The sequence below is a fragment of the Lepidochelys olivacea genome (assembly GCF_965140295.1).
Source record: "Lepidochelys olivacea isolate rLepOli2 genome assembly, chromosome: 9".
In the NCBI taxonomy this organism is placed as follows: Eukaryota; Metazoa; Chordata; order Testudines; family Cheloniidae; genus Lepidochelys; species Lepidochelys olivacea.
This window is the reverse complement of record NC_140419.1, coordinates 75,763,121-75,784,844: the sequence shown is the minus strand read 5'-3', so window position 1 is coordinate 75,784,844 and position 21,724 is coordinate 75,763,121. Positions and strand designations below refer to the sequence as shown.

The following is a 21,724-nucleotide window of genomic DNA, read 5'->3' as shown; positions in this document are numbered from 1 at the left end:
AGAAGCTGCTTGACACCAGTCCAATAACTGTTTTTCATGATGAGCTCTCCACATTGCTTTTGTAAAATGAATGCCCATATGTTTATTTGGGAATCTTCATACCTTAGCTCTATAGATAGTTATAATGTTTCTTTAATACCACAGCTGTTTGGCTGTGCCAGCTCATTTGCTTTTATTAGTCCTTTTGCCACTGCAACTCAAACCAGTCATGCAACTCAAACCAGTCATGAAACTATGCTAATCTGTGTCCAAAAATAGCATCCTCTCTGCATACTCCACCTCTCAGTCTCCCTTTCAAACGTTGGACACTTCAGTACTTTTCTTCTTTTCTGACTTTCAAGCTTACTACCTATTGTTGTTCCATCATGAAGGCTGGAATACCAGCCTTTATAGCAGGAATTCTTGGTGGCATTGGTGTTCTACTGTTTCTCATAGCTTTTGGGACAGATTATTGGCTCCTAGCAACAGAGACCTGTGGAATCTTTGAAACTGAAAATAAAACTCTTCACACCACAAAGGTAAAAGCTAGAAATCTTGTGATATTCTGCAAGTTAAAAAATACACGTTTAAAATAACTTGCTATAGAAATGTTTTAAAACCAACACAAATGCTCTCAGTGTTGGTACTGGTAGTTTTAAGGCAATGGTAATATGTGCTTATTGTATATACATCTGATGTATAAAAACTCAACTCGGCCTTACCTATAAAGTCACAACCTGCATCTCAATAAAGTGTATCATTGATAAAGACTTGAAGCAAAATACGCATAGGAAGCCATTACAGGAAACACTTCTGTATTCTGATAGCTATGGAGCAGAACGTTGAAATGTGAAAATGTAATATGTTTATTTGCTGATACCAGCATCAGCCACTAAAGACAAACTGTATTATGCTGAGCTTCATATAATAAAATGACATTTTATTGCTAAGTTCTAATATGGCCCTTTAGAAACCCTGATTTTAGCTGAATTTGCTTATGGTGAAACTGTTCAATAAATGCCATGAAATAACAGCTGAAATAATATTGTTTTTGCTCTCTGATTCTTTAAATTCTTCTTAAAAATTTTTGGGCTGGTCAATGTGTGTAGTATTAACATTTTTAAGAAATATCCCTCTGTTATGCAGACTTTTCTTTACTTTAATGTCCAAACCAATTACTTTTGCTTTTTCTGTTCAATGATTCACTTTTGGAAAACTTTATGGTGTCAACAATAAGTGTTCTTGGTTCCAGGACAACTACACTTCAGAGTAAAGTGTAGGCTTTTGGCTGCATCAGCCATATTTCCAAATGACTTTTCATATAGAAAACAGACGTCCCAGCAGAAGTCATCTTTGTGTAAAACAGTATAATAAGGCCAAAGAGGGCAGAGAGCAAAAGTTTAGCAAGCATAAATGTCCAGCTCCATTTTGTTGCACTTAGAAATGAAACATCAACGTGAGAGGTTTCAGAACGTTTTAAATTTACTTTGATCTCTAGTGTGAAAAAGGTTCTGGGCTAGAAGTGTTGCACTTTATTAAATAAAATAAACATCCCAAATATTCAAGATATGTGGTTACACCAACTGTCTGTCTGGCAAAGGGGTCCCGGAAGTGCAGGTCAGAGCAGCATCAACTATTGTTTCTGAGGTTATTGTTTTTATTTTAATCAATGGTTTTATACTTGGATTATTGCTCCCTATTCTTTGCTCCATGCTATTCCCCCCCATTGACACACTCTCTACCCCCTTTTAAACTGGCAGGCTCTACTTCTTATGCTCATTGAGTGTCTTGATTGTATCTTAGCTATCAACCAGCCATCAAAACTAGCATAGATTTAACAAGTCAGCAGAGTCACCCTGTTGATGGTATGTGCCTCTTGCACATCACTGCAGTCAAAGCTCATACCTGAACCTGAAAGAAGCAGCTCTTCCAGATGAGCCAAGGGAGTGTGTCTCTGGTCAACCCAATAGGACCTGTATATTGGTATTTGGTATGTAAGGACTCCAGGGCTTGGAGATGCTGAGTGCCTCAAATCCCATTGAACGCAATACTTTCCAAGAGGTGTTCTGCCCTTAATAGGATCAAGCTCTATACCAGTGATGTTGATGCTCCATCAAACTCTGCTGGATAAAGATAAGTGTTTTTAATGACAGATTTAATTATTTTCCTAACGAGTTAACTCACAGCACAGACAGTACAGTTCTCCTGACATGACTTGTGTCTCATGTTTGCAGAACTTTCATGCAAGTTACAATAAATGAGAAATTGGTGCAAATTAATCAAGATAAGTAAGTGTGTGTCAGCAGTCATAGTTGAACTCATGAGGATATACTGATATAGACAAAGAGTAACTTCTGTCTGAGATAAACTAAGCACAGCGCCCACTGATTTGATCAGAGAGAGGGGGAGACCTTTTTGGGTCATCCAATAGAAGGGGTTAATGAGAGGTTTATAGACAGTAGTAATTTTGGTGCATAAAGACTGCAAGATGGGATCTGCACAGGATAAAAAAATCCTATTTTCTCAAAGATCTGAAGAAATGTTTCACTTATCAGAAAGTTAGGAAAGCCGCAGATAAAGGCCTGAGGTCAATAGCATTCTGCATAGCCAAGGAGGTCTGTATTAATGGAGCTCAATTCAAGATGCTAAAATGTTACTTTTATTTGTCATTTTGACAATGCAACCCCCTCCACCCCAAAACACTCCCTCCCTCAAAAACTGACTTGCCAGCCTAGTAACTAAGCCAATAGTAAAGATGAATTCCATGTTATTTGTTAATACAGTTTCATAGGCTTGTGCTTTATTCTCTTGTAGGATGAGGTTTTGAGCGAGGTGAGAAAAGAGATCCTCACTTTTCACCATGAAGGTTTCTTTTGGAGATGCTGGTTCTATGGCGAGGATTATGAGGAGACAATATGGAACTTCTGGTTCAGTGAGTGTTACTGATACATTTTATATCTTTGTTTAGCAATGTTTTAAGGGGCTGGATCTGACATCAATGATAGTTTATTATAGTGTCCATGTTGCTGTGTTAGGGTTGTATCAGCACTTCTATTATAAAGCTCTAATTCTACCAGAAAATTGAGCTATAAAAATACAATCTGGACTGCAAGTCAGTGAGGGAGGTCTCTCCCAACTGAGAAGCAAGCTGTCTTTACATTTATTTTATTTTTCACAGGATCTGCTTGGCCATTTTAAAATAGGACAAAACCAAAGCTATCCCCAAATTCCCCCTGATCAGGACACTTTTTCTGCGCTCTATTTAACTCTGAAATTTTTGGTCTCAGATGGTCTTTTACAGATTCTAGGAGCACAGTGACTCACCCATTTTCTCCCTTTTTAAATATCATCTTCTCCAACAGGGACAGAACTCCCACTCATGCCCCTATTGCTACTTCATGTAGTCACCAGACAGACTTGCTAGACTAGAACCCTGTGGCTCTCTGTCCTTTTATCTTTATTGTCCTATGAATGTCTTCATCCTATGAGGTGTCCAGTGTCCTCAATTCTCATTGACTACAATCTGTGGGACACTCCGGCCAATGCAGGAGATGCTAAGCACTCGGTAGGATCAGACCCATATAAATCTGTGTGTAAATGCAATCAGGACACTTACTTTACAGCATTGTCTATTTCCCTTTTTTCATGGAAATTATGAGAATCAGCGCACCCACTATTAGTAAACACCGATGATAGCAAAATTCATCTTTTTGAAACTGCACTAATTAGTTGGAAAACAACTTTAAGCAGAATGGAGAAGTTTAACCTTGCAAACCTCTGATTTGCCAGTTGGAATCCAGCTCATCTGATAGTAGTTAAGTGATCCATGTGAAGTGAATTTGGTGGTCTCGGTAAGATAGGTGTTCATATATAAAACAACTGCCATCACGGTTGACACTGAGTAGCACTCTTTGTTGAGGGTAGAAGAGCTCAGGGCTGAATGGAGCATGAAGACTGAGCCGTCTTTTCTTCCCTGGAGGTGGCTGGGTGGCACAGGCATGGAGGTATTTGTACTGCTGATGCCCCAGTTATGTCTACTCTGTAGATAATTAGAGGGCTTCAGTTTCCCCGGCTACCAAAACCGGAGATGAGCACTAAAGAGAAATCACTCAAACGATCTCTGTAAACCTTTTGAGTACTATGTAAACCTAGGCTTCTAAAGGTCTCCCAGTCATACAGTTAAATGTCATTCACACAGCCACCATTTTCTGTGACATCTTTCCTGGGAGGGCAAACCCTCAGGCAGTGATGCCATCAGACCTTAATTTGCGCTGGGGCTTGCTGGAGCTCAGCCCCAGGAAATGGCTGAGATGAGCAGTTATGGGTATTTGACTCCTGGATGGCCTCTTTTCTTGTCGGGGCACAGCCCTGGCACCTCTTCTGTCAGTTGTGCAAGGTGCGATGTAGAACACAAGAACATAAGAACGGCCATACTGGGTCAGACCAAAGGTCCATCCAGCCCAGTATCCTGACTCTGACAGTGGCCAATGCCAGGTGCTCCAGAGGGAGTGAACCTAACAGATAATGATCAGTGATCTCCTGCCGTCCACCTCCACCCTCTGACAAACTCCAGGCACACCATTCCTTACCAATCCTGGCTAATAGCCATTAATGGACTTAACCTCCATGAATTTATCCAGTTCTCTTTTAAACTCTGTTATAGTCCTAGCCTTCACAACCTCCTCAGGCAAGGAGTTCCACAGGTTGACTGTGCGCTGTGTGAAGAAGAACTTCCTTTTATTTGTTTTAAATCTGCTGCCCATTAATTTCATTTGGTGGCCCCTAGTTCTTATATTATGGGAACAAGGAAATAACGTTTCCTTATTCACTTTCTCCACACCACTCATGATCTTATATACCTCTATCATATCCCCCCTTAGTCTCCTCTTTTCCAAGCTGAAAAGTCTTAGCCTCTTTAATCTCTCCTCATATGGGACCCATTCCAAACCCCTAATCATTTTAGTTGGCCTTCTCTGAACCTTTTCTAATGCCAGTACATCTTTTTTGAGATGAGGAGACCATATCTGACTGCAGTATTCAGGATGTGGGCGTACCATGGATTTATATAAGGGCAATAAGATATTCTCCGTCTTATTCTCTATCCCCTTTTTAATGATTCCTAACATCCTGTTTGCTTTTTTGACTGCTGCTGCACACTGCGTGGACGTCTTCAGAGAACTATCCACAGTGACTCCAAGATCTCTTTCCTGATTAGTTGTAGCTAAATTAGCCCTCATCATATTGTATGTATAGTGGGGATATTTTTTCCAATGTGCATTACTTTACATTTATCCACATTAAATTTCATTTGCCATTTTGTTGCCCAATCACTTAGTTTTGTGAGATCTTTTTGAAGTTCTTCACAGTCTGCTTTGGTCTTAACTATCTTGAGCAGTTTAGTACCATCTGCAAACTTTGCCACCTCACTATTTACCCCTTTCTCCAGATCATTTATGAATAAGTTGAATAGGATTGGTCCTAGGACTGACCCATGGGGAACACCACTCCTGTTACCCCTCTCCATTCTGAAAATTTACCATTTATTCCTACTGTTTGTTCCCTGTCTTTTAACCAGTTCTCAATCCATGAAAGGATCTTCCCTCCTATCCCATGACAACTTAATTTACGTAAGAGCCTTTGGTGAGGGACCTTGTCAAAGGCTTTCTGGAAATCTAAGTACACTATGTCCACTGGATCCCTCTTGTCCGCATGTTTGCTGACCCCTTCAAAGAACTCTAATAGATTAGTAAGACATGATTTCCCTTTACAGAAACCGTGTTGACTTTTGTTCAACAATTTATGTTCTTCTATGTGTCTGACAATTTTATTCTTTACTATTATTTCAACTAATTTGCCTGGTACTGACGTTAAACTTACCGGTCTGTAATTGCTGGGATCATCTCTAGAGCCCTTTTTAAATATTGGTGTTACATTAGCTATCTTCCAGTCATTGGGTACAGAAGCTGATTTAAAGGACAGGTTACAAACCACAGTTAATAGTTCCACAATTTCACATTTGCGTTCTTTCAGAACTCTTGGGTGAATGCCATCTGGTCCCAGTGACTTGTTACTGTTAAGTTTATCAATTAATTCCAACACCTCCTCTGTGACAATTCCTCAGATTTGTCACCTACAAAAGACGGCTCAGGTTTGGGAATTTTCCTAACATCCTCAGCTGTGAAGACTGAAGCAAAGAATTTATTTAGTTTCATTGGACCTGGCATGTACACTGTGTGAGAGGTCATACTGTGTGCTGGACACCATTTTCAGTCCTGGCACCTCTTTCTTTACAAATTAAGCACTGAATGTCACCAAGATCTGCCTATCACTGTTTCTGAGTCAGCAGTATCACTTTCAGGAGTACTGCATTAGGGTGGGGTATGGAACTTTATGGAATAACATCAGAGAAAATAGGGTGACCAGATGTCCCAATTTTATAGGGACAGTCCCGATTTTTGGGTCTTTTTCTTGTATAGGCTGCTATTACCCCCCACACCCTGTCCCGATTTTTCACATTTGCGGTCTGGTCAGCCTAAGAGAAAATGAAACTGATGGGTATTCAAAGGCTGAGAAGAGTCAACAGAACAGACAACCAACTCTCAGATAGTTGAGTTATTCAATATTCATCTGTGACTGATGTTTCCTAAAGCGGTTAAGTCCCTCTCTAAACTACATGTAGTGGGGTCACCACAAAATGCGATCAAGTCATAGCAAATTTACCATATGATCATAAAGTTAACAATGCAGTTCTGTCAGGAACCCACAGTGAATTTACTATATGATGATCAACATTTCAGGTGATTCCTACTCTTTGCAAACTACTGTATATTTTAGGATATGGTTGTCTCCATTATAAAATTAATATTTGCTAGAGTTTGAAAATTTGCTAGAGTATGAAATTTGTTAGAGTATAAAATTTTTCATACAGAAAGTGTTTCTGTCAAAAAAATGTCCTGAGAAGATTTACTACCCAATTGCATTACATGGGAATCCATGATATAATATAATGTTACGTGAAGTAAAATGATGAAATAAATCACCAGTTGGAATCCTTTTAATAACACTAATATTAGATAACTGGCAAATCTGTACTATTTCTTTAGGTATTTATTGTAATATGATTGATCATGGCAAATTAGTTTGCTGCTATTGTGGATGTAATAATTAATTCAATAGATATTCCATAGTTAATTTAGTATGAACGAATGTCCACCTATTATAACTGTTCCTATGAGCTGGGGAACATTTAAAGATAAGTGGCCAATCATTAATTAATTCATTTAGCATTAATTCTATTACCATTAATCATGATAAGCCTCAGTAGTATTAATATTGATGGGACAGTTCCATTGTAATTGTGCTTTCCTTTCCCACAAACTGGAGATGCTATATGGTAGGTAGTTCTAGTATCCAAATATTTTAATCACTTCTAGACAGAATGGAAAAAAACCTAGGCATGGGGAGAATTATTCTAATTTGAACAAATCCATATTCCTATGATTTTGTCTGGCTCAAGTTAATTTTTGAGGGAATTAAAACTGGCTGTGTAATGTTCTCAAATCCCATTGCATCCTATCTATCTCATTTTGCATTTTGAACATGTTCAACTTATACTTTACTCCATATTCCCTTTAATGTCTATGAGTGTTTGGCAGGTTTTGCAGGATTGGACATTTTATCTGAGTATAAACGTTGTCATTTTGCATATAATAAAAATGAAATGCTATTTATTCTCCATTTCTTTTTCAGCTAGCCAAGCACATCCCAAGTATTGCATGCATGGCTACCTGTTTCCTATGCCCATTGCTCTTGGACCTTTCCCTCATCCTTCCTATGATGCTTCTGCAGGTTGGTACTTAACCAGCTGTGTTCACCTCTTCTTTTCACAGGGATCCAATAGAGTGCTCAGATGTGTAGATCTATACTGTAATTACTCATTGACCTTGATCTTGTTTCCTTCCATTATAAACTTGCATGGGGGCATAAGAGAAAATGGGGGCACACTCCCCTTTGCAGAGTCTATATGAGTCCTTGCCACAGCTGCAGCCCCACAATTTAAGGAAGCAAAGGGGGCTGTGCTCCAGATGCTTTCCTCCGAGAGCAACCATATGGAGGGTATGTAGGGAGTAAATGGAGCCAGGACTCCAGCCCTTCAATGCATGCCAGCCAGCACAGCTATCCTACACCCTTCTAATGTATCTAGTAAATTACTTCTCTCAAGCACAACTGCCGTCTCCTGGTTGCACACCCACTAATGCAACAGCCTTACTTGGACAACATGATAAAATTATGATCTAGCGCTCTTTTGTGAAGGGTGTTTTCAGTAGGCTCTTACCTCCCTTGCTATTAATCCCTCAACTCTACCAGGGATATGCTAACACACCATGGTAGAAAGAACACTAGGAACTTACACTTGGATAGGTCACTGGAAACTGTCTGTTGTGCTTTATTAGAAACGCATGATGACAGAGGTGCAACTGAATGTCAGCAACAAAAGAGCAGCTTGTTGTTTTGTTTTCACACTTTTGTTCAGACCCCAGAAGCAAACTGCCCGCCAACAGGAACCTGTTATAGACCTGGGTCACACTGGTCTCCTTAGGAAGAAGGCTCTGAATATGGGCTTAGGGCTAGATCATAACTTTATGATCTACCCTGAGTGAGGGCAACTGCAGCGTCACTGTCCCAGGAACAGACCTGGGAACTGAATTGTGACAGAACCTTGCTGTCCACTTCCCCACTTGCTGCCCATCTCCAGGGAAAATTATTTCATTCCTTTATGCAGAGCAGTTTTCTCCCCCTTTATGGCAGATGGGGCAATTTCCTGCAATATTCTTGAAAAATCGTGTTGAATTAAGTTTAGGTATATCTAGAATCCATCATATTAAATGCAAAGGTTATTTGTTATTGCGAGGCCAGGATTGTATCTGACCGTCTAGGAGAGACGTAGGGTGTGAGCCCTGGGAAGTGTTATGAACTTCAAAGGACTATACTAAACAATGGGACAGACAAGAAAGGACTGTTGGACAAAGGGTCAAGTGGTTTCCAGGGGAATCTCAAGGGGGAGGTGAATGCAAATTCCCCGCCTCCAGTTATGCAAAAATTCAGCTTTTGGAAGCTCCATCTTACCTGTTCCCAAGTCTGAAGATCAAAGGCCCAAGCTTTATAAAGACAAGATTAACTTAAGTATGAGTGTGCTTGTTCTGAGCTAAGGCTGTTATGAATTTGTAACCACAGAAAACCCCTTTGTGGGGTTTGAAGGACTGACTTCTACCAGAGCCCTTGTGGAGATTGAGGGTAATCCCTTGTTAAACTGATTGGCAGGAATATAAGGTTCGTTCCTATTGTTTTTAACATGTTTTCTCTGTAATGCTTTTACCTTAAGAATAAACATGGTTTGCTTAGAAAGAGCTGTGTGGGAAATTAGGCTGTTCATAGGCTCTGAAGAGAGAGAGCAAGCACAGAAGCTGGACTGGCTAGGCAGTCTGACTTGTTGGGAGTTTCTCAGTGTAGGAAGGGAACTGTGCAGCCTGGAAAAACCCCAGTCAGAAGAGAGAGAGACATGGGGCTTTGTCCAGGAAAGCTGAGAACTGTGAGGAGCTGGAAGCCTAACAGTGGATACCCTTGCTGGACTATGGAGGGGGATATAGGTGGAGTTGCCCTGAACTGTGATGCCCCCTTCCCCTGCTTTGTTCAGCAGACTACTCTGGCCAGCAAGTAAGTGATGTGGAACCAAAGCACTTCCTGCTTCTCACTGCTCTCCAACCCCTCCTTGCCCTCTTCCTCCCAGGGAGGAGCACTGGGCAAGTAGCTCCTGCTCTTCCCCAGTGCAACCGGATTTATGATCTGGGCAAGGAGTAATGAGTGTTATATTTACCCTTATTCCCCGGTGTGGCTGAGTACTGGCATGGGCTAGTCTAGCCTTGAGTCAGTGAATAAACTGTTGGGTTGGTTTTGTTAAAAGAAAAAGCACTAAAAACTATTCTTAAAAGACCTACTTTGGCAAAGCAAACTGAGTCCGTTACTAAAATACAGAAAATCAGTTAAACCAACAAATTCAAATTGATTTCCCCCCATTGTTTTCCCTGGATTCCCATCCCCATATATTTTTAGATTTCTGCAATGAATTAGCTGCTATTTGGAATTTTAATATAACTGGTGGCAGAGGACAGAATTAATCCACTAGTCTTTTTTTAAAATTAATTGATTTCTTTAAATAGTACACATCACTCTGCTGTGCCTCCTGGGACCTGGGGCAGGTGTACTGTACAAACAAACATCTTGACCTTTTCCTTAGCCTTTAGCAATATCGTTTTTTATGGGGAATTCATTAAAAAAATTGTCTGTTTTTTTTTCTGTGCTGTGTATGATTTCTGCCCCAGGGAGCACACTGCAGTATAAAATGGATATGATGTGTGTGTTGACAGTAAAGTGAGTAGCACATTTCAGGCTCTATCGTAGACTGTATAAAAACACCATCCAGAGTTAATTAAGCAGTGGTGGGGGTTTTTTTCTTTTCTTTTTTTCTTACAAGAGACAGTCAGGGTTACCAGTTTCTGAATGATTTTACTAATAAACAGACTAACTTTTCTGAGCTAAATGAAGGGCCCCCAAGCCATCTGTTCCTGTCTGTCAGTCCGTGCTATGAAACAAACCCCTCAGCTGCCTCTTATGAATCTTTTCTGAGACTGGCTTCTGAAAGGCTGTTAGATTACTTAAAGTGCCATGTGTGAGCAAAAAGTTATACAAAGAAATATCTTCTCCTATAACACTGTCCCTTAGTCTTTCTGAAAGGAACTCGTTACTCACCCTAGGGCCTGTAAGCTTATGTTGTTTTGTAGGAGACACAGTGATAATACTAGAGTGATGATATGGGGATATTCTCTGCATGGATTGTTAGCCAGAACTGTGTAGTTCTTGCCTAATGTTTAGCATCCAGTCTTTACTGCGTCCCTGTCTATAGACTTAGACTTAATTATATACCACTTGCATCCAGGTTTACAATGCTATTCCTCACCTATAACATCAGGATGTAATAATGCTTATGTACACAAAGGGTGTTGGGAAGCTAACTTAATTCAGTCTAAAGTATTTGAGATCTGCCAACAGAAAGTACTAGTTAAGAGTACAGTATTGCTTTATTTCAAGTAAGAAAGTGTTTATATGTAAAATACCATAGAGCGGGAGGTGCCCAAGGAAAGAGTGACTGACTGAGGGCCATATCATAGTCAATAGGATGTAACTGAGGGAAGAATTTGGGGTGATGTGGTGTTAAGGTATAGACATGAATCATGGGATTTCTTTCAAAGTTCAGGATTCTTTTACTAAATGGATTCCTCGTCAGGCTGGCTTAAAATGAGTAAAATGTGTCTGCTGTAATATCATTTTTCTTTCGTGTGTGAATCATGACAGAATCGCCCATTTTCTCCTGCATAAGTCAAATAGTCATAACTACTGCTTCACAGACACAGTGCACAAAAAGTGGAAGAGGACAGCATGAGGGGGCTGGATGGCGGAAGAGATGGGTGGTGGGCTATGGGGCCTTTTCACCTGATTGAATCTCGTCGGGGATTGTGGTATTCCCGGAAAGTTCTTCCCATCAGACGGTGTTCAGTGAAATAAGTTGGCGATCAGCCCTATTCTTAGCGGGAAAGTGCCCACTACACAAAAACCCTACAGTTCCTGCTAACTAGCGCTGTTGCTTTCTGTATTTCACCTGTTCTGTGGGTGAATGTGGCTCAACACTCCAGGTTCATGAACCCGGAATCTTCAACTATTGCTAAGTAAAGGGGGGAGGGGAGAGGGGGAGGGTTAGCGGAGAAAAGAGATGATTCTATGTCCTTGAGTTTAGTTTCCATTTCTTTCTTTCCTACCCCAAGCTTGTTGCTCTCCCACAAAGTTTGTGCCATATTTTACCCTGGCAATCAAAACCCTTTTGAGCCAGGCCTTCCCGACACACCCATCGGAGTTCTGCTATTCAGTCTAGGCCCATTATTTATGGTATGAAGTACATGACAAATAAGCTAAACTTTTCAAGTGCTGGCCATACACTGTATATCTGAGGACACTAGGGAGTTAGTAATATGCCCGATACAACTCTTCTCGACATGAACAATAACTCAGTAAGTCTAATAAAATATTTAAAAATTGTTCATAATCCTGGTATTCATTACAGCAAGGTTATTATTTTTATGGTTGCTGAAACTGGAGTTATATGCATGTTTCATAGACTTCTGAAAACTGATCTGATTATGTTGGTTTCCTTTCCTTTCCTTTCCTTTCCTTTCCTTTCCTTTCCTTTCCTTTCCAACAACTTTATTCTTTCCCATTGTACAGTGTACAGAGGTTTCTGGACTGCATTCATTGTACTAGCTGTTGCTGCCAGTCTGGTGGGAGGATTCCTGTTGGTGTGTGGTGTGCCCTTTTTCAATGCTAGATTCTATAAAGTAGGAGGTGGATTCCTCATCACATCTGGTAAGCTGCCAAGTCATGGTAATTGGATATACTAGTGCCTGGAATGCTGAGACCAAGTTCCTCTTTGTGTGTATGTGTGTGTATGAAAAGGGTAGGAACTCTAATTATGAGGAACAGTAGTAGAAAGATGTGAGCGCTGGCAAATTATGTATGAAAATTTAAGCACTGACTTCGGAGAAATTGTATTTCCCCACCACCCTAAAAAATGAATTTTGTTAAATGAAGTTTTAGAAAGATATTGCTTTGCCATAAAAGACTTTACTTTTCAGAAATGCATTTTTTTCTTCTTGTATAAGGCTCTGAGTTTGTTATGCAATCCACTGGGAAAGACCTCTGAGCCTAAATGGGGTCTATGGCCCTCGTATTTTTTGATAGTAATTAGCTAGGCCCCAGTCCTGCAATGCAATCTTCTAATTTGGACCACTGTTGTATATTGCCCTCAACAGTGGACAGAAATAAACATTTGTACACTATCAATAAAATCCAAGGTGAAATAAAACTTGAGGGACACATTCACATTTAATCTGAAAATTATATAGAGTAGCATCAAGTCAGGAAAATGAACTAGAAACATTAAATTATAACCCTTCATGCTAACCTGATTAATCACTCCACTGTAGTGTTATTAGCACCTGGAATTACAAGACATTTTTCCTCTCTCTTTTTGGGATTGGTGAGATTATTGTGGGGGCTTTGTTGGAATTGGTGAATTTGTTTAACTAAAATAAATCATTGTTTTCAACCTTTTACCAAAAATCAAAAACCTTGTAACCAAACATGAACCTGATTGACAAAAGTTTGGTTAACTTTTCTTTATATATATGGCACTCTTCGTAGGATCAGGGAAAACAAATGGAATTGTCTTAATTTTTTTCAGGGCCTAATTCATTAAAACACTTAAGCACATACATAACTTGAAACATGCAAGTAGCCATTTGAAGTCATTGGGAAATACTCTGTGAAATAGGCCATTATTTCAAAGTTGAATAGATTTTAAAGGAAGTAAAATTCTGTACTTAAAAAAGAAGAATAAAACTGACTCACTACATTTCACTGTTGGTGTTTTATTTTAATCTTTAGTTGACAACTTTTTCATTAAAAACCAGGACCAAGAATTTCACAGTTCTTAAAATACCTGATTGTGTACCACATAACCTCTTAGCCTTAGCCAAAGATGCTCCTATTAAATAAAATTTGTGCTAATGCTGTCTCTATTTAAGCAGCAGTCATTATTATTAACTATCATTAGACTAAATCAGTTCCTTGGGAGCTGTCCTAGGTAAGTAGATTTCTTGTTCAGTGATTTATCACTGTATTTTTAATGCAAATGAGAACCGAAAGAAGGGGCAACCTTGCAAAAGTGATCATTCTTGTGATATTTCCAGCAAGATTTACTCAGTGGTTCACCAGATGATTTTTGATAAACATCCAAATGTCTGGATTCTTATTGAAACTGAGTCTCTAAAATATTTGGAATGCATTGCTCAGTAGTTATTTTCTTTGTTTCCATAAAATATAATCTGTTCTGAAAATATCTTGGTTTTTGACTCTCTATCATGTGGATGGCAGGATTTGGTCTGATGGTACAAGAGGAAGCTGACATTGCCTTCTACTCATGGCCTGAAGCTCAATTTTAATTAACCTTCTTCACAAAATGCTCTATCTTCTCAGAAGTGTGAAAACATTTGTAATTTATAGAGAGGAGTGTAGTCTAGTGATTAGATTTTGAGATTAGAAATCAGGACTCCTCAGTTCTATTCCTGCCTCTGCCACTGATTCACTGTGTCCTTAGGAAAGCCGTTATTTAATCCTTAACCTCTGTGTGCTTCAGTTTACTCTGATAAGACTTTCCTACTTTCCTCAGAGGTACATTAGGAGGCTTAGTTAATGCTTGTAAAGCAATGTGAGGTTCTTTCCTGGAAGACTCCTAATCTAACATAGATGTAAATACGCTGAAAAGCAATTTTTTTTTTTTTTGGTAAATCAGATATTCCTAAATTTCTCTTGGAAAGCAAAGATTTTACTATGTGCATTTATTATTTATTTAGATTGACACTGTCTCACACTCTAGATACCCCTAACAACTAGATAAAAATGCAGTCTATACCATCAGTATCCCCTAGAACTGAAAGCTATACTTTAAAACACACACTGTAGGAAAGAGAGCCTAAAAGATGGCTTGGCTGTTTTCTCTGAGGGCAGTGCTGACACTGAAGATGAAGCCCCATCTCTAAGTTATTCCATTGGCAACAGCAGACTGTGTGTCTCTACACTGCAGGGGAAATCCAGTGTTTCACAGTGAAGTTTTTATCATCCCACTGGATTCCTTAAGTTTGCTTTCCAAGAACTGCCTCTCATTATTTACTGTACTTTCAGAGGATGAGTCTGATAGCTTGCCAGCTACCATAACAAATCTTGTGCTCTGTGGGTGGTATTCTTGAGAGCTCTTTCAGAAGAACCAGCTCATTTTGCTTGATTTATTCTGAAGGATAATTCAGAAGATAGAACCGGAAACTGCTTGATGTTTATTGTTAGTTTCATTTGTAGATCTTTCTCCCTGCCCCAGTTAAACAGTTGTCCTTGCCACCCTGCTTCCAAAAATGACTCAACCACACGAGCAGCTAACCAGGATATCATCTTTCTTTCTAGAATTTGACATTCTGTCAATAGTTTAAAGGCATCTTTTGGGAAGAAAGACACTAACCAATGGCTAGTTTTCACTTGTTTCAGTAGTCAGACAATGATATAATTAATTGTAATTACGGTGTCACCACTAGGGCTGGGTGAATACTGCAAAATATTTTGTGAAAACATTGTTTGTATTTTGAAATAAATTCACTTTGACTGTATTTGTGCCTCCTTTTGTTTCAGTTCCCATGGATAATTTGGCAAGCAAGTTTAATGGTAAGAATGTATGGGTCTGATCCAAAGCCACTGAAGTCAATGGGAGGCTTTCCATTGACGCTAGTGGGCTTTGGATCAGGCTCTAAAATGGTAGGGTTAAGAGAACATGTGACCTGTTGTCCATGTGCTGAGTTGAGGAGAGGCAGCGAAGGGATTGTTGGGGGAAGAGCAAAGGCCTGCTGCAAACAATAGAGCTGTGAGACCTTCTCAAAGAAAAGGTCAAGAATACTTGATAATGGAAAGTGTTAGGCAACCTAAATATAGGGGTTGGTACCAGCTCCCCCATCACAGAACACACAAATACACAAGAATCCAATATGTCTATATTTTTCTCTCAGCCATTCAGATCAGAATGTTATTATCCAGGGTTCCAAATATTGTTGTGTGATTCCAGCCTGTTACATTTTTACACAAATGACCTGAATACTTTAACAGTGAAACATTTCTAATAACCACTCTGCAATTAAGAGGAACCATTCCAATGTTATAAGGTAATTCTACTGTGAGCAAGATGTCTGAGGTTTTGTGTGTGTGTGTGCTTGTATTAATCTGTTCTGTAATACTGGCTTATTGCAAAATTAAAGACAAACTCTATGCCAGTCTTATGGCTGGAATTCTTTGTATTTTATACTCTATTTCCTTTTTTCCAAAATGAGAGCTCCACATTCAGCAATCACCAGGTATTTTGTATATAATGCATCTATTATGTAAGACAGGTGAAAGTCAGCATTCCATTTTCTTACAATAAGGTTCTTTAAGAAACTAGTAGTCTAGAAGGTGAATGAGACACTGAGAGTTAAAGTTCAGTTTTCCTATAACTAGCAGATTATATGAAAACTCTTTAGCTTCCAAGGAATAAGAGTTAGAGATTGAGTTCATTCATCTGTCCTTACAATTAGCTGCTATAAAGGTGTCACAAGCATATAAAACAAGAGGAAGAAAGAGCCCCAGAGTTAGACTTCAATTTACTCACTAGGTGCTACTATCCTTTAGAGTGGGAAGGCAAAGAGTCAGGGGTTAGTTGTCTTGCAGTTAGCCCCTAGCTGGTGTCATCAGGGTATGAAGGAGAAAGATTTAATGCCACAAGTTCAATTTTCTTGCAATTAGCCACTCCCCAGAAGATGCCATTGACCTCATCAGCACTGCGACTAAGTTTCACAGTTAATTTTTTCCATACCAGCCTAATGAATAGAGGCAGAAGGAGAAAAAGAAAGAGATCACTCTGCTAATTTTCTACCCAGCAGAAACCACTGAGCTATTAAGAGGAATATATGGACTGTCTCATTTGACATGCCAGTCGCTTATACTTACCAGAACCCAACACACAACAACAGAGACAACACTACTGCATATGTAAGCAGGAAGGTTGTCTGGTTTAGTAATCTCTTACCATTGCGCTCTGCCACCTTGTCCCCACACTTCTAAATACTATATTAACAAAAAGCCTAACTGCAGCAAAACAATCCCCAATCCTTTACTTGACCCCCAAAGTGGCTCTTTTGCTCACTACAGTGCATAGCCATGCTCCTCATTTTATCTTTATTATGCAAGTGGCATATAGCGTTTTACAGGCACTTGCGTAAATGTCAAGGGTCTAAGGGTCTGATCAATTTTTATTCATCCCTGTTTGATTTCTGCAGTTAAAATCTTAGGACTTCAATGTCCCAGTGACCTTTCTGTTCCTTCTGATGGCATCCTGAGGCAGGGCTGTTAACTCCGGTTTCAGTTCTCTGCACTTCCTCTTCTATTTTCCTATTCCATTTGTCCTCTTCATTTTGTCTTCTCATTACTGTGATTGTAAATTCCAGGGGCTCTTCTCCAGCTCATTTGTAATTATTCTGATGGAGAAATTGCTTATTTTACTCTCTCTTTTGTCACATTCAAAGAGTATGAAATTGTTCTTAATTTAGATTCCATTGTTACTCTGGTGCCACCCTCTCCAGTACTTTGTTTAATAACAAATCCTGAAGTGTGAAGAGCTGGTGATTTTTCTAGTGAGGACTAAGGAGACATTTTCCTATTCAGCACTATGGGACCCTGAATATTGGTTGTCATTCCTCTTCATTGGCCACTCATGCTTTCCTATGTTGTTTGTCCAGTCATCATCCAATGATAGTTATTTTCTTCCATCTTTATAGTGAAGGTATGAAATTTTCTTCTGAAAATGGGGATATACATATATATATCAAAATATATATATGTATATGCCCATTTTCAGAAGAAAATTTCATATATATATATTTTAAAAGAGAGTAGATACAAGCTAGATCTAAATATGTATGTTAGCATATCACTGTCCCATGCCCCTCAGGAATATATTTTTTTATTTAGGTCTATTAAGGTAGATATCGTATGTTAATAAGAAATGAATTGATCTTAAGAAGGATGCTTACTGAGGTTCATTTGGTATCCAATTAGTTTAATTTTCAATTACATTAACAATAAAGACTTAATTACATTCTTATCAATATATTGTATTTTGTGAAGAATGTGTGACTATTAATTTATACATATAGCAATTTCCTTATAGCAAGATAATTGGTATTTTAAACATACAACTGTCATATTCCATGTAAATTACTTATTTGCGACGCTTAATTTAAAGTGCTACTACAAATTATAATGAACATCTGGGTATTAGACCACATAGCATTTAACTCCTTGACATCCAGTCCCGGTAGGCATAGGGCCTTTTCCTTATAAGTCTAAAACATTAGAAAAAAATAGAGTTCCCCTAGTATGTTCATAGGTTCAAATTCTAAGGTACTGGAGAGCCGGTCTGCAATTTTAATAAAAGTAAGACAAATCTAGTGACTTAGCTTTCATTCTCTCTCTCTCTCTCTCTCTCTCTCTCTCTCACACACACACACACACACACACACACACACATTTTGTATATAACACAGCATGACTTAGCTGAAGATTATTTTGGATCCTATATACCTTCATTTAGACCTTCTGTTAGGCTTTGATGCAGGAAAGCACTGAAGCATAATCTGACTCATTACATTTCTTTATTTAATGCTAACCATCATTGGCTTTACCATTGAAAAGGCACCACTTCCCTACAGTTAGCATACAGCAGTATTTGAGGTGATGTAGGTTATTCAAATCTGTAGTATTTTACAAAACTCTGTGTGATAATGTTGACTGATTAATGGGGACCACTGCACTAATTGTAACATAATAAATAATATGTTTCTATGATATTTTGGAGCATGACATGGCTGTGGGCTAAACTAGAGTTTTGTGACAGGGGAAGGGGTCTCCTCTTTTTCAAAGAATCCACCCACATGATAAAGATGGGCCATACTTTGGAATCTTAAGTCTCCATCTTTCGAATTTTGGGGGAGGAAGTTTCTGATTAGGATACCTGGATGTGAACCCGTTCTGGGTTGGATCCAGATCTGGTAGGCAACTATTTTCCAGTTCTGTTTCAGATGCAGCTGGAATCTCACAAAAAAGCTGACCTCGCGATGTTTTCCCCATTTATGAATGTGGAAATCTATTGAGATCACTAGGTCTCATCTGACATTTTGAGCCAATGTATTTTAAAAACTGAAGGGTTAAAATCCATTGCTCATGTAATCACCTGGTATATGGATTTGTGTACAGGCCCAAAGTCCAGAGTTTGGTCAAGAGGTCAGAGGCCTAGCAATAGCTAAAAGAAAGCAGATTAACCAAAAGATAACCTTGCTTTTGCTAAGATATGCCTGGTCAGCAAAATGCCAGATGTTGGGGGCAATAATTGTGTCTTATTCAAAGTTGCAAATAGAACAAAGAAGCTCTGGTTTTGTTGTGTTAGTTTCTTCTGTAGGGAAATGTTCTTCCCACACTTCCAACCGTGAGTTTATGAAAGATTCAAGCATGTCAGTATAAGATATGGCCTCCTCCCACCTCCCTTTCCCAGGGACCAATGCCTGCCTTAAAACACAAATGAACAACTTAAAAGACAATCTGGTTTGCCATATACTTTTGTTTCTTTGCTTTTACCCCTAGATATGTATCTGTTAATCAAAGGAGCTACTTCATTCCGATGGACCCCAAATCAAAATTCAATATATATATTTTGTACTACTACATTTATTAAAGTACTAATTAAATGTTAAATGTTAATTTATCAATTTAAGACCAGGGGCGGAGGCATTATGTAACCTTTGACCATTGGCTACTGTGCTATCATGTCTTGCTGCTAGACCTAACCAGGGATGTGGGACTGCCTAGTCAGTCACTTTCCCCCGCCCATGAAAAATCCATATATTCTATTGTAATCAAATAATTGACAGTGTCTCTAAGACTAATAAGCAAGGTGACACTCTGTCAGTGCTGTACATAATAAACTCCTGTGCTTGACCTCTACACGGTGTGGATTTATGTCCTTCAAAAACACCTTGCAAGATTTTTGTGGCAACAAATAGGAGCACAATTTCAAAACCTTCTCCTGATGTGGCACTGAAGCTGAATACTACCTTAACCCACTATCCAGATCTGACTGTGATCTCAGTCCATTTCTGGCACATGGCTGTAGAGGAGGATTATCAAGGTATTGCTTGAGAATATGGGTAATACTCCCCCAAAACTGTACCATCCCCGAAGAATTCAAAACTTCATAGACATTTCTAGCTGTGGTGTAAATTATTTATTTATTATTATTATTAAACAATCTATCTGAGATTATGTAGAGTGGCTTTGCTTGACTTTTCTATGTTCTTATGTTGTATTTCCTAGTGAAATACTATCTTCTAGGCCCAGTGTCAGGTGTTTTTTTGATACTTTGTTCTAATGCTCAAGAAAACATCATACAAGATGAAAAAAGGCAGGTCACCAGAGCTGCAGCAGCCACTGCACTTGGTCTATCCATCATTGATTGTGCTTTCTCTGTCCGGCCACGGAAGTAACTACAGAGCAATGTTATGCAAAATGATTCTCACCATCAGCAAATCCACATCCCCACATTTTTGCATTTCTTGTGGAAAGCAAAGCCGGTTCTAGCTGGAATGTCTGATTTGTTTTTTTCAAGAAGATAAAAATAAGGTTTTTGTTTTAATCTTGGCCCATGTTTCATTCCACTCTTGCCAGGCAAAAAAGCCTCTGATGAAAATGGAAATGATACACATTTTTCCAAATTTGGAAAAATTTATCCATTTTTCAAAATTAACATGGCTCTAGATCCTGTTCCCACTGAAATCAGTGGGAGCCTTGCAATGTCAACGAGTGAGCCAAAATGGGAAGACCATATTAAGCGTCACTTGTAAAGACGCACTGCACAGAGGTGAATTTCACTCAGTGAGAGTAGGCTCTGACCCCATACTATGTTATCCTAGGGGCAATTTTCTACATAATATCCAGCACTAGACTCTAATATAAGGGAGCCAAAAAGTGTGGCCTGAATGACCAAAACTGAGTGGTCAGTGCGGGTTTTATGTAAATATTCTGCTGATTCAGTGTCAAAACATTTTTGGGAATTTATATTTATTATAAAATATAATCAGATGTTATAAATATAAATAATGTTACATAAAATTTTGCACTGTTTTAAAGAAAAGAAACTCTTTACAAAGCTTGCTGCATAGTTTGAAAAGCTCAAATGCCAGTTTTTCATATTCAGTCTATTTAGTGAATGGCAAGCAGCTTTAAAAACAAACACTGACATATAGCCAGTACAGATTCGTAGACAGAATTTTGTTAATATCATTAATGATTTCATATGCTGATCACACTTTGAAAATCATCGATCTTTGTCTCTTTTTAGGAGGCTTATTTTTCCTGCTCATATTTCTCTTTGTGATGTGGAAGGAGTTTGCAGCTGATCTCCAGAAATACATACTTCTGGAAAGAAGTGAAAAATGCATGGACAATATCCCTGTAAATGTGTATTATGGATGGTCATTTATGTTTGCTGCAACTGGGGTTCCCTTGGTTTTACTTTCTGGACTTCTCTTTTATCTTGTTGGCCGAAGCATTCTGCTGGAAGTGGAGTAAACAAGCTGTGCGGCTGAAAAACCCTCTGAGAAGATCTTTGAAACCACCTGAAAATGAGGACAAAACTGTTTGGGGAACTAGACAATTTTTGTAGCTTAGGTGCTTGATTAAGGGTCATTGTTAAATGATGCTAAGGAACACTGGAAATATAAACCAAGTCATTTCAAATAGAGCTGATTCTGAACCAAAACCTCAGTGCCAAAATATCCAAATAGCTTTCCCATCCTTATCATGGGAAAGACCAAAGGTCCAGATACAAACATGTAGACAGACCTGTAAAAACATAAATGTTCAGATTCAGACCCAAATTTTACAGCTCTGGATCAATTCTCACTTCAAAATCAATGTAATACTCTTCATTTTGTAATAGACTGGGCATATCTAAAAC

The 21,724-nt window shown here is 38.8% G+C and overlaps 1 protein-coding gene across 1 annotated transcript; it reads left to right on the top strand.

Moving 5' to 3' along the window:
• Positions 1–365: 365 nt before the first annotated feature.
• On the top strand, positions 366–21,466 carry LOC311526636 (transmembrane protein 182-like; the record flags this gene model as incomplete). Its single annotated transcript, XM_084639847.1, has 5 exons — positions 366–518; positions 2,794–2,911; positions 7,729–7,827; positions 12,313–12,450; positions 21,107–21,466. The coding sequence occupies 5 exons, from the start codon at positions 366–368 to the stop codon at positions 21,334–21,336; spliced, it is 738 nt and encodes a 245-aa protein (XP_084495973.1). The 3' UTR covers positions 21,337–21,466.
• Between the last annotated feature and the right edge of the window lie 258 nt (positions 21,467–21,724).